The sequence below is a fragment of the Neophocaena asiaeorientalis genome, unplaced genomic scaffold, assembly GCF_003031525.2.
Source record: "Neophocaena asiaeorientalis asiaeorientalis breed wild unplaced genomic scaffold, Neophocaena_asiaeorientalis_V1.1 scaffold648, whole genome shotgun sequence".
NCBI classification, from domain to species: Eukaryota; Metazoa; Chordata; class Mammalia; order Artiodactyla; family Phocoenidae; genus Neophocaena; species Neophocaena asiaeorientalis.
In genome coordinates, this window is record NW_020172781.1 from 2,867,368 (window position 1) to 2,880,475 (window position 13,108).

The 13,108-nt window shown below is 42.8% G+C and overlaps 1 protein-coding gene across 2 annotated transcripts in view; it reads right to left on the reverse strand.

The window, feature by feature from the left end:
* TRAFD1 (TRAF-type zinc finger domain containing 1) overlaps window positions 1-6,984 on the reverse strand; it is a 32,042-nt gene extending 25,058 nt beyond the window's left edge. The window contains exons 1-2 of one of the 2 annotated variants that reach the window (XR_003002771.1): window positions 6,863-6,968; window positions 4,914-4,972 (exon numbers count right to left, since the gene is read on the reverse strand). Coding sequence is in view for 1 of the 2 variants with exons in the window: in XM_024741406.1 (XP_024597174.1) it covers window positions 4,914-4,960 (47 nt within the window). In the remaining variant the exon portion in view is untranslated. Of the gene's footprint in view, window positions 1-4,913; window positions 4,973-6,862 lie in introns of both variants that reach the window. The other variant, XM_024741406.1, reaches the window with a different exon arrangement.
* Between the last annotated feature and the right edge of the window lie 6,124 nt (window positions 6,985-13,108).

The window sequence follows — 13,108 nt, forward strand, 5'->3', positions numbered from 1 at the left end:
CCTAAGTTTTTCAAAACAGTGGAATATTAAAATATATAGTGGAAGTTATCATCTAACTCTATTAAACTAATAAATATTAAAATTAGTCCCACTATTAAAGATGTTATGAAACTAGTACTCTAAAATATTGCTAGTGGTAGTATAAAACCACTACTTTTCAACAGTCTACAGGACTTCCCTGGTGGCGCAGTGGTTAAGAATCCTCCTGCCATTGCAGGGGACATGGGTTCAAGCCCTGGTCCGGGAAGATCCCACATGCCGTGAAGCAACTAAGCCCATGAGCCACAACTACTGAAGCCACCCAGGCACTGCAACGAAGAGTAGCCCCCACTCCCGGCAACTAGAGAAAGCCCGCACGCAGCATCAAAGTCCCAACGCAGCTGAAAATAAATAAATTAATCAATTAACTTAAAAATAATAATTAAAAAATTTTTAAAATAAACTGTCTACAAATGCATCTCTAGGACCATAAAATTATATGCTTAAAGAGTATTTAAAGACCCTGTAATTATATGTTAAAAACCCAGTAATTCCACTCTTGGAATTATGAAGATTATCACTAGTGTCATAAAATGGTAAAAAACTGAAAACCATTAAAAATATCTAAACTCTAAGGGAACAGCTAGTTAAATATGGTACACCAACAAAATGCAGGAAGCAAAGCTGTATCCTGATTGCAAATCCTATGTGCACAAATGCCACAAAAAATTAAAGCCAGTAACTACTGCTTACAGTGCTGAGATTCTACATTCTTTTTTCATAATTTTGACAATAATTTTCTTTTAAAGTCAAGAAAATAAATGTCTACAGTTTTTATTTTACAGGGCTATTTTGACATAGAGCATTCTACATACATAATGCCACTAAAATTTTAGAATTAAAATATATTAAGGACCATAACATAAAGAAGCAAGAATCAAAAGCAGCTGTTAGGTAAGGTCACAGAGCATTTACTATTACACATTTTCACCTCTTGGGAAACCTTGAAAGAAAAAGATAAAAGCTATTTGCAACAATTACATGAAACAGTTGCCTGATGGTTTTGCTTTCTTTTTAAATTTAACTGCCAAGGTAGTTGCGCCAAATGTACTAACCAGACAAAATATCAATATACTTGCTACCTACTTACAGATAAAATCAAGACATTCTAAGTGAGATAAATGAGAACACAATTCCATTCTAGATAAAACTGCTAAAAGCCCCAAGGAAGGACTAGCCAAGTTAGAGATGAAATTTCATTTTAGATAGAAATGAATGAAAGGCAAGCCAAGGCTTTCAGAAAAATCCCCAGTAGCCTTCCAAATGCTAAACACATCGAGCCACGCAAAAATAAAAAGTCAAAGCCTTCTAACACTGAAGTTTCTGTTCCCTAGACGCAAACTCTCCGGCAAACTCTCCCATCAATCGGACAATACAGTAATAAAGGAGATAACATGCAAAAAACATCTTCAATCACAACAAACTATTCTTTTTACTGGCCCAGCAGGTTTAATCACAGCTCATATTTTGATGAGTACCTTAACTTTTCTTAAGGAACCACAGGAATATGACTCTAGAGACAACATTTTAAAACCTGGAATTTAAACAGGACTACTCAGACGGGAGGTTTGTGCTGGCTTAGTCAGCTTTCCATGCTAATCTGTTTTTCTTTAAATAAATTGCTTTGGCTTTGAATAACCTTGTTTTCATTAGCTTTCCATTAACTCACCCCCCCACACTTTTTTTTTAAACTCCCTTAGCATAGTTATTTATTTACTGTCCTAGGTTTGAGATTCCTTCAAATTGGAGTGGACCGATAAAATAAGAATATCTTAACTGATGTTAAAGCCAATTTGTCTGTTTTCTTATAAAATCACAATGTTTCCTTGTGAATATTTGTATCATTGATTATTACACTTTGCATCAGGAACAGTACACATAAAACCTAAACAGAGAGCTACAATAGTTTTAAAATGGCAAAAGTGATAGTAGCACAGGAGAAAAAATACCCTATAAGGCAAGACACCCTCACAGAAATAAAATCTTATTCCACGCAGGGAAAGAATATTGTGACCAGCAGTTGTTCTGATTATATCCTAATGCTGCCAAGAAGCTGAGCAGAAAGAAAAAGGCAGTAAAAAAAGAAAAATTTTTATCTGGCTCAACCTTTCAACAATCTGGGTCAAACTATTTTCCTTATCAACATCTCTGAGAACAAATGCATGGACACCAAGAGGGGAAAGTGGGGGTGGGGGTGGGGGGGAAGAATTGGGATATTGGGATTGACATGTATACACCAATATGTATAAAATAGATAACTAATATTGAACATGGGAAAAAAATAAAGAAATGATCAAAAAAAGACAACCTACTGAATGAGAGAAAATAGTTGCAAATGTATGATATCATTTATATGTGGAATCTAACAAAATATAACCAACTAGTGTATATAACAAAAAAGCAGCAGACTCACAGACACACTGAGGAAACTAGCGGTTATGAGTGGGGGGTGGGGAGGAACAATACAGGGGACAGGGAGCAGGAGGTACAAAGTATTCTAAGATGGGCTCAAGGATGTATTTTACAACACAGGGAATATAGGCAATATTTTGTATTAACTGTAAATGGAAAGTAACTTTAAAAATTGTAAAAGATAAAATAAACTTTTAATTAAAAAAAAAGAAATAGATAATCTGAATAGGCCTATATCTATTAATGAAACTGAACCAATAATTAATAAGCATTCAAAACAGAAAAAAAAAATCTCTGGACTTCCCTGGTGGCGCAGTGGTTAAGAATCTGCCCGCCAATGCAGGGGACATGGGTTCGAGCCCTGGTCCAGGAAGATTCCACATGCCGCGGAACAACTAAGCCCATGTGCCACAACTACTGAGCCTGTGTGTTGCAACTACTGAAGCCCGTGTGCCTAGAGCCCGTGCTCCGCAACAAGAGAAGCCACCGCAATGAGAAGACGGCGCACTGCAACAAAGAGTAGCCCCTGCTCACCGCAACTAGAGAAACCCCGCACACAGCAACAAAGAACCAACGCAGCCAAAATAAATAAAATTTTAAAAATAAATTTATTTTAAAAAAATGAGGTCTGTGACTGACTTAAAAAAAAAAACAACATCTCTCACCTTCTAACACAGTTTGGTAAGTTAAACATGGCACAGATAGTTCTGCTTTGCTTTTTTCTTTTGCTTTCAGTAAGGGAACTTGTATATCATTGAAATACCAGGTTCTTGAGAAATCCCAACCAGGAATCGGCTGATTACTAGCTGAACTCAAGTTTCGTTTCAGTAAGAAAGAGTTGCTCTTTCTTGTCACTCTTGTCGGTTAAAAACAACAAAATAAGAAAGTTTGACATTCAAGTCTGCATCCAGTCTTTCCACTAACAGTTTTGGAATCATGAAATGATAATGATTAAACTGGACTGCTGGAAGACTTTGACTAGACTTTCCTTTTTTTTTTTTAAAGCAGTGGAACATTCCTTCAGCAAAATCCTTTATAAAAACAGTTGAGCTGGGGCTTCCCTGGTGGCGCAGTGGTTAAGAATCCGCCCGCCAATTTAGCTGCTCTGGTTGTACATGTAGAGCCAAGTTCACACTAAACCTTGCTCCCAATCAACCTCAAGACAGCCACTGTAGCCATTCAGGGAAATCCTTGCAACTTACTTTAAAAAACACTGCTCTAGGGCTTCCCTGGTGGCGCAGTGGTTGAGAGTCCGCCTGCTGATACAGGGGACACGAGTTTGTGCCCCGGTCCGGGATGATCCCACATGCCGTGGAGCAGCTGGGCCCGTGAGCCATGGCTGCTGAGCCTGCGCATCCAGAGCCTGTGCTCCGCAACGGGAGAGGCCACAACAGTGAGAGGCCCGCGTACCGCAAAAAAAAAAACAAAAACACTGCTCTAGGGCTTCCCTGGGGGCGCAGTGGTTGAGAGTCCGCCTGCTGATACAGGGGACACGAGTTTGTGCCCCGGCCCGGGATGATCCCACATGCCGAGGAGCAGCTGGGCCCGTGAGCCATGGCTGCTGAGCCTGCGCATCCAGAGCCTGTGCTCCGCAACGGGAGAGGCCACAACAGTGAGAGGCCCGCGTACCGCAAAAAAAAAAACAAAAACACTGCTCTAGGGCTTCCCTGGGGGCGCAGTGGTTGAGAGTCCGCCTGCTGATACAGGGGACACGAGTTTGTGCCCCGGCCCGGGATGATCCCACATGCCGAGGAGCAGCTGGGCCCGTGAGCCATGGCTGCTGAGCCTGCGCATCCAGAGCCTGTGCTCCGCAACGGGAGAGGCCACAACAGTGAGAGGCCCGCGTACCGCAAAAAAAAAAACAAAAACAAAAACACTGCTCTAGTCCGAACATTTCATTATATTTTAAGCATCTTTTAAAAAGCAGGAACTTCCCTGGTGATCCAGTGGCTAAGACTCTGCACTCCCAATGCAGGGGGGCCTGAGTTCAATCCCTGGTCAGGGAACTGGATCCCACGTGCCGCAACTAAAGACCCTGCATGCAACAACTAAGACCCAGTGTAGCCAAATAAATAATTTTTTTTTTAAAAAAAGCAAAAAAAAGTTTAAAAGTACAATATTTTTCCAGGAAGACAAAAAATAAATTCCCTTACCTATAGGTCAGAAAAGTGAGGTTTCAAAGCAGTCAAGTGACTTGCCAAAAGTCATTAACTAATTAATGGTAGGAACCAGAGCGCTGAATCCTAGCTTCATCCCATCAGTCTAGTCATTACTCTATGCTACCTAAACCAACCATGTTGTTGAATTTCTAGAACGGGCAATTTTATCCAAAACTGTTAAAAAAGCTTTAGTCCCACATATTTGCACAACGTATTATATGGCTCCAATTTTAACCTGCCAATAAATAAACCAACTCTTAAAAGAACTGTCCTCATTCCAAGAACATTTCTTAGATTCCTTACCAGTTGTCACACAGTCGAGTGTCCTGGCCATCCAGAAATTCAGCCATCTTTAGCTGTTCCTGAAAACAACAAAGTAAGAAGTATGATCTTTCAATTTCATTTCTGCTTTAAGAATGACATGCAAAACACAAAAACAAAACAAAAAAAAACAGTGCACAGAAAATGTCACCAAAACCAGTGCATTTCATTTAATACCCAACACACTAGGGTTTTACCTTTTGATTTTTTAATTTTCATTTTAAGATAATTTGACTTGCAAAAACAGCACAAAGACTTCCCACATACCTCTCACCCAGTACATCATAAATAACCATAGTAAAATGACCAAGTGCAGGAAACTAACACTAATACAATACTAATAACTAATCTAAAATTAGTTAATTTCACAAATCACGCCACTAATGCCCTTTCTCTGGTTCAGGATGCAATCCAGAGTCACATATTGCATTTAGCTGTTATTTCTCCTTAATCTTCTTTGATCTGGGAAATTTCTTCAGTCTTTCTTTTTTTTTGTTGTTTTTTGGTCTCGAGGCATGAAGGATCTTAGTTCCCTGACCAGGGATCGAACCTGTGCCCCCTGTAGTGGAAGCACGGAGCCCTAACCACTGGACCACCAGGGAATTCCTTCAGTCTTTCATCTTGCATAACCTTGTTAAATGAGCTGGCTAGTTATTCTGTAGAATATACTTCAGTTTGGGTTCATTTGATGTTTTCTCATGATTAATACATTTTGGCCAGAAATACCATAGAAGTGATGTTGTGCTCATCTCAGTGCATTATACCAGAAAGCACATGATGTTAACAGTCTTATTATTACGGATGATGCTAACTTTTTTCATTTAGTTGAGATCGTGTCTGCCAGGTTTCACCACTGAAAATTTTTCCTTCTTTCTCAACAAGATGTCAATACAGAAAGCAAAGCCCTTGCAACTTTAATACCTGTATTTGCTTTAGATTATTCCAGCCCACTAAGGCAAGGTAAGAGCCTCGGACGAGGGAAGTGCCCGGTTTTCTAGCAACAAGGGAGTTGGGGTGACGCGCAGGGCTCGGAGTCGGCCCCTCTGAGGGCCAATTCTGGTTCTGCCACTCAGCAGATGTGTGATTTAACCTCCCTGAGCCTCAGATTCCTCACGCAGACAACTGACAATATTTTAAAGAGTCACTGGGAGGAGTAAATGAGCGAATGCATGGAAGCGCTTTGGTAGAATAAGTTTCCTTCAAACCTTAGAAGGCGCCCCTTTTAGGGGTCAGCCAGCACCCCCGGGATTTCCTGTGCCCAAGGCGGTGGAGACACCACCGCAGGGTCCACACCCAGGAGGCGGCGGTTTCCAACTGCCCCCCTCCCGAGGGTCGTCCGAGATGGGGAGTGGAGAGGGCACCAGCTTCACAAATAATAGTTGCCACTTACTGTGTGTTCACTGATTGCTAAACGCTTCACACGGACAGTCTTTTAATCCAGACCACAACCCTACGAGGTGAAAGCCATCATCCCCATTTCAGAGACCGCGAAAGAGGAAGTCCAGGGAGACAGCCGTCGCACAGTTGTTCCGAGTGGTGACTCGAACACGGGCCCGTCGGCCTAAAGTCCGCACGAGGCCATCCACGACCCCTGAGGCTGGCAGCTCGGGACTCGGGCCCAGCCCCGCCCGGGGCGCGGTGCCCACGGCGGCGCTCGGAACGACGGCCGCCTCCCAGCCCCCGCGGCCAAGGCCTGGAAGGGGCGGTGCCGCCAGGGGCTGTCGAGGCTACGGTTTCAGAGAAGAAAGTACGGCCTCCCATACTAGCCAGGGAAGACGCCGCGGCGCGGGCATCTTTCTCCTTACGAGAAACCCCCGCGACCCCCGGGCCCAGAAGACCCTCGCCCACACACCCCGCCCTCGGGACGCCGGCCTCCTCCCGAACTGGAGGCCGCAGGAAGCTCCCCAAGGGCTGGCCACCGCTTCTCTCACCTGGGACGAAAAGAAGGACGCCGAACCGACCAGCCAGCCAAGACACTGAGCCTCTTCAGTCGGCCCTCGCGCTGAACAACGGCCCCCGGAGCCGCCTCACCACTTCCGACCGTCTTGGAGGAGCGCGCCCATTGGCCAGGGGCGGCCCAGGCTCTCTGCCCATTGGATAGCACCATTGTCGCTCCAAGAGCCCCGCCTTCCACGCTCCGATTGGCTCCTCAGAGCTCCACGGGGGCGTGTCCCTGGAAGTCCCAACCCATGCACATCTGGAAGGAGCGGCGGAGACCGGAGCTGTGAGCTCAGGTCTGCGCCCAGCAACTGCTCCTGACACAGGCTAATCATATTTGCATGAATAATTCTGTACACACATTACTAACATGCCTTATATATTAAGATAATTAATGTTATTTGTTCTCTTGTCATGAGCCATTAATACTTATTAGTCATTCTTGTTGCTATTATAATGCCCTCGTGCGAGACATCTGCAAGACTGCCCATATTTGAGCATTTTGCTTTTTCCAGTGGAAAAGTGAGTGCCTGACACGCAGGCCTGGGTTCTAGTTTCTCCACTTACTGCCTGTATGGATTCTCTGAACTCCTCCCTCATGAATTAAAAAAAAAAAAAATAAGATAGCTAAATATAGCAGAGAACTGCTATATTTATTGCAGTTCTAATATTATTTACAATGCAACAATTTAAACTCATCATCTTTTTGCAGATTATAAATGCAAGACATTCGTGACATAGTGGTAAGCAGGAGAAGCAGGTCACAAAGCATTATTTATTTATAACAGGATAGAATGCTTAGTTTAAATAGGCACTATATTCTCTGATTCCAAAGATATAAAGTTCAAAATCAGGCAAAGTTAATCTAAGGTGAGAGAAGTTAGAATAATGGTTCCCATTTGGAGAGTATGGTCTGCAAGGAAATATGAGAAAGATTTCCAAGTCCTGGAAATGTTCTATAATTTGATCTGCAAAGTGGTAAACATGGATGTATTAATTAGTAAATGGTCACTAGGCTGTACAGTTAGGATTTAAACACTCTTCATTGTATGTGAAAGAGAACATACCATTCTATATTGTTCTGCACCTTGACTTTTTTTTTGTAGTACTACACATTCTGCCTTAGAAATCTATTAATTATTAGCACATCTATCTAGAGCATCTTTGTACTTCTTCAGTAGTGATTCCATTGTATGATGTGCCGTGATTTATTCAACTAGTTCCCTGTTGATAGACATTTTGGCTACAAGGTGCTGTTTTTGAATACAGCATAACCAATACCTGAAGTCCAGAACCACATCAGCACCAGCCTCATTGATTTCCTCAGCAAATTTAAAGAGGGCACCATATGTGGCAAACAAAGGTCAAGCTCCCTGCCTTCCCAGAAGCTTACCAAGGAGACAGGCACAATGGTAATGACAATGAGTGTGATACTGCTGTGGTATAATAAAGAATATAATGTCTCTGATTTTTGTCCCTGGTTCCTGGCACAGAAAAACCTTGGAATTTCCTGAGCAACAGAAGTGTCTATGTTATGCTAATAAGGTGACTCAAATTGAGCCCCTAGATAGCTTCAGAATAGTGGGCTGGTCACCAGAAAGACCAATCACATGATTAGAGGATTGGACTTTTCCACCTCCAGGGAGGGGAGAGGTCTGGAGACTGAGTTCAGTCACATGACCAGTGATTTCATCTATTGTGCCTTTGGTGACGAAACCTCAGTAAAAACTGTGGGCACTTAGGCTGGCGGGAGCTTCCTGGTTGGTGAACCTATTGTGTGCCCAGAGTATGACTCACCCTCACTCCACAGGGAGAAGGCACCAAAGCTCTGTGTTGCCCCTAAAGGCTACATCCTATGTGTCTCTTCATTTGGCCGTTCCTGATCTCTATGCTTTCTGACAGAGCTGTAATTGTAAGTTTAGTGCTTTCCCAAGTTCTGTGGGTCCTTCTAGTGAATTACCAAACCTAAGGGAGTCATGGGAAACCCTGAATTTGTAGCCAGTTGGTCAGAAGTATGGTTGATCTGGGGACCCCCAAATGTGACTAGCAGTTGACATGAGGGCCATCTTGTTGAGGACTAGTAAGATGTTTTTCATTCACAGCAATTAACATCTGACAACAAATATCTTCAGCTGGGTATCCTACAATTTAATTCAGTTCTCACACTAACTACCTGAGGAGTTAGCAACAGATCCCACAAGTTAAAGGCTCAGTCCCACAACACTGCTCCCCCTTCCTCCACTTCAGATGCCAGTCACAAGCCCAGTTTGTCACCATGCTTCTGACCAACCGGCTATAAATTGAAGGTTTCCACAACCCCCTCCTCGTATTTGATAATTTGCTATATTGGCACACAGCACTCAGGGAAACGCTTTACTTACGTTTATCAGTTTATCATAAAGGGTACAGTTGATCAGCCAGACTAAGAGGTACATAGGGCAAGGTCTGGCTGTGTCCCAAGCACAGGAGTGTCTGTCCCAGTGGACTTGAAGTGCGGCACCCTCCTGACACATGGAAGCTCTCTGAAGGCCATAGTTCAGGGGGTTTTATGGAGGTTCCATTACACAAGCATGGTTGATTAAATCATTGTGGCCGTTTGTGGTTAACTCAATCTCCAGCCCCTCTCCCTTTGGGAGGTGGGCGTAAGGTAAGACTAAAACTTCCAAAGCTCTAATCACATGGTTGATTCATCTGGTAACCAGCCCTCACCCTCAAGCTATCTAGGAATCCACCAAAAGTCACCTCATTAGTATAAACTCAAGCATGGTTGAAAGGAGCTTATAATGAGTAACAAAAAACTCTCCTCACCACTAATGCTCAGGGAATTTTCCAAGGGTTTTAGAAGCTCTTAGGCCAGGAACTAGGACAAGTCCAAACATTTATTTCTTGTTATATCGCCATATCGCAGGGACTGAGCCCATACACGTTTGGAGTCAGGTGCTAACTCCAGATGGTTAGCATCAGAATTGAATAAGTACAGCCAGCTGGGGGTGAAACAGAACAGTTAAGGTGTAAGACCACCCAACCACCACGGTGAGAGTCCACAGAGTCTTTTTGGGTCACAGCAATTAATTAGGTGTGGTCTCCGACTGCAGTGAATTCAGGTTATTTGTAAACAGGTTTCTGAACTTTGAAACAGATTTCCCCATAGCAGCAGTGTTACAGTGGTGGTTCCAGTCTCAAACTGATCCACAAAATGTTATTCAGTTTATAACAAAAGTTTCCCCCAATTCTGTGAACTAAATAGAATCCTTTCAACAAAAATCCATTTTCACTAATCAGCCAGAGTTGGGTTTTTGCCTTGTAATTAATAATCTTGTCTGATAAAGAAAGCATTCTGAGAACGTGTATCTCCTTTCCTCCCCAGCTCCGCCCCACAGAGGTCCTGCAGCCACAGCAACAGAAAAGGAATCATTTTTCCCCTCCTTGAAACTGTTATTTTTTATTTATTTATTTAATTTTTTTTTTTGCGGTACGCGGGCCTCTCCCGTTGCGGAGCACAGGCTCCGGACGCGCAGGCTCAGCGGCCATGGCTCACGGCCCCAGCCGCTCCGCAGCATGTGGGATCTTTCGGGATCTTCCCAGACCGGGGCACGAACCCGTCTTCCCTGCATCGGCAGGCGGACTCTCAACCACGGCGCCACCAGGGAAGCCCAAAGCTGTAGTTCTTTTTAACCAAGCAACTTGACCAACAAACTTCTAGGAAACCAACTTACATATAGGAATCTTCATGCTGTGTAATTACAAGGATAGCTTTAACTGTTTTCAGGAATGAAAAAAGGATGGGCTTCCCTGGCGGTCCAGTGGTTAAGGCTTTGTGCTTTCACGGTAGGGGGCATGGTTTGATTCTTGGTTGGGGAAATAAAATCGCGCATGCTGCGCTGAGCAAAAAAAAAAAAAAGAAAAGAAAAGAATAAAGATAGCAACAAATGGTCTCTAAAGGAGACCAGTTCAATTATACTTCAATGGAACTATACAAAAAGTAAAAAGAAGTATGAAAAGATACGGGAAATACATTGTTTTATGAAGAAGAAAGTTGAGAAGCAAAATATGTTTAATAGGATTCTCTAATAATATACGTTAGAATAGGCTTAGAAATAAACTGGAGGAATAATCCATTTCCAGTGGTGGCCTCTGAAATGTTAGGTTTATAAGGACTTAGAATTACTTCTTACAAGTGGATTATTTTTGTAATCAGAAAGAAAAAAAAAAAGAATCCATATTTCTCCCTCTGCTCCTGACCTGCACACAATGTACTGATGAATCATAGATTTTTATACTTGCTGAATGCTTTGTATGCCTTATTAGTTGAGTGATCTATAGCATAATATATTTTTTATTTTTTACCCTATTTTTTTATTTTATTGAAGCATAATTTACAAACAAAACAGCTCTTTTAAGTGCACAGTACAATTTTGACATCTGTAATTATGACCACAATCAAGATACAGAGAGTTTCAATCATTCTTTTCTCAATCCACACCCTCACCCAACACCTGGCAGCCCATATTATGCTTTATATACTGCAGAGTGAAATTTCATATAAGTGGAATCATACAGTATGTCCACTTCTGTGTCCGGCTTCTTTCACTCAGCATAATGTTTTGAATTGTTTTTTGTTTGTTTGTTTGTTTTTAATTTACTTTTGGCTTCGTTGCTGAGCGCAGGCTTTCTCTAGTTGTGGTGAGCGGGGGCTACTCTTCGTTGCGATGCAGGGGCTTCTCACTGCGGTGGCTTCTGTTTTTGTGGAGCACAGGCTCTAGGAGCCCAGGCTTCAGTAGTTGCAGCACACAGGCTCAGCAGTTGTGGTACACAGGCTTAGTTGCTCTGCGGCATGTGGGATCTTCCCAGACCAGGGCTCAAACCTGTGTCCCCTGCGTTGGCAGGTGGATTATTAACCACTGGGCCACCAGGGAAGTCCCAGCATAACGTTTCTGAAGTTCACCTATGCTATCGATCATATTAATAAAATATTCCATTTTATTGTCTAGTAGCTTTCCAGCATATGGATATACCACAATTTGTGTTGATAGAATTGATTCCTGTTTTTAACTAATACAGATAAAACTACAGTGAACATTCTGTACAAGCCTTTTGGGAGGACATATGTTTTTATTTCTCTTGGAATAACACTTAGGAGTGGAATTACTGGACCACATGGTAAGCCTGTGTTTTTTTGTTTTTTGTTTTTTTTTTTGGTAAGCCTGTGTTTTAATTTTGTAAGAAACTGCCAAACTGTTTTTCCCAAAGTGATCGTACCATTTAAGATTCCCACCGGCAGTGTATGAGAGTTTCAGTCGTTCCACATACATGCCAACTTGGTATAAATATATTTTGAATAAATAAACAAAAGAATAGCGCTCCTATCTCCTGGGAATAACTAGCTTTTTTCCCCTGCATGGATGACCCAGAAGTTCCTCTGAATTCAGAATTTACAGTGGGAGGCATCATCCACGGTAGCAAAGAATAAATTAGAAATAATGACAAGCTCAAAAGTTCACTTAACTCCCTGGGTTGCCTTGCTTTTACTGGCCTGTACCCAGCAGCAGAAATTTTAAAAAGTTTATCAAACATTTTATTTCTGACGAAAAGAGGCAGGCAAGTGTGTGGTGATTACAGCAGCAGCAGAAAGGATTTAGGTGAGACTTTTTACTAGGAGACAAATCTGTAGAAGAGGATTAGATGCAGTTCCCCTTAGGCAGTGTTTCTCCAACTATAGTTTAAGAAACATCCCCCTACCTCCCACCCACTTGCACCAGAATCATTTGAGGGCTTGTTAAAAAATTTAAATGTCTGATCCCAGACTACCCCTCATCTCTCATACCTGCAAACACAACCTGGATTTACAGAATCTGAACTTGGGGGAGCATGGCCTGAACTTTTCCCTTCTTGGCTCAGGCAGATTCAGCATTGACTGGAGTGGAATTTTGATAAAGCCCTCAGGATAGGTGTTGCCTTACTCTTCCCTGCTCTGCCAAACTCAAGTCCCAGCCCGGATGGGGAGGGCGATCCCTCTCTTCTAGCTAAAGCTGTCACTACCCAGTCTGAGAAGCCAGAATGGACTTCCTCCTCCCCAACACTTCCCTGAAGCCCCAGTTCACACACAAACACGCCCCCATCCTCTGCTCCTCTCAGCCTCAGCCCCTGCTCAAGGTTAGGGGTTTGCCTAACTGAACGAGGCTTTTCTCTTGTGTCTCTAGCCAACACCGTCTCTCTTCCCTTCCTCCCCCGTGTACTTC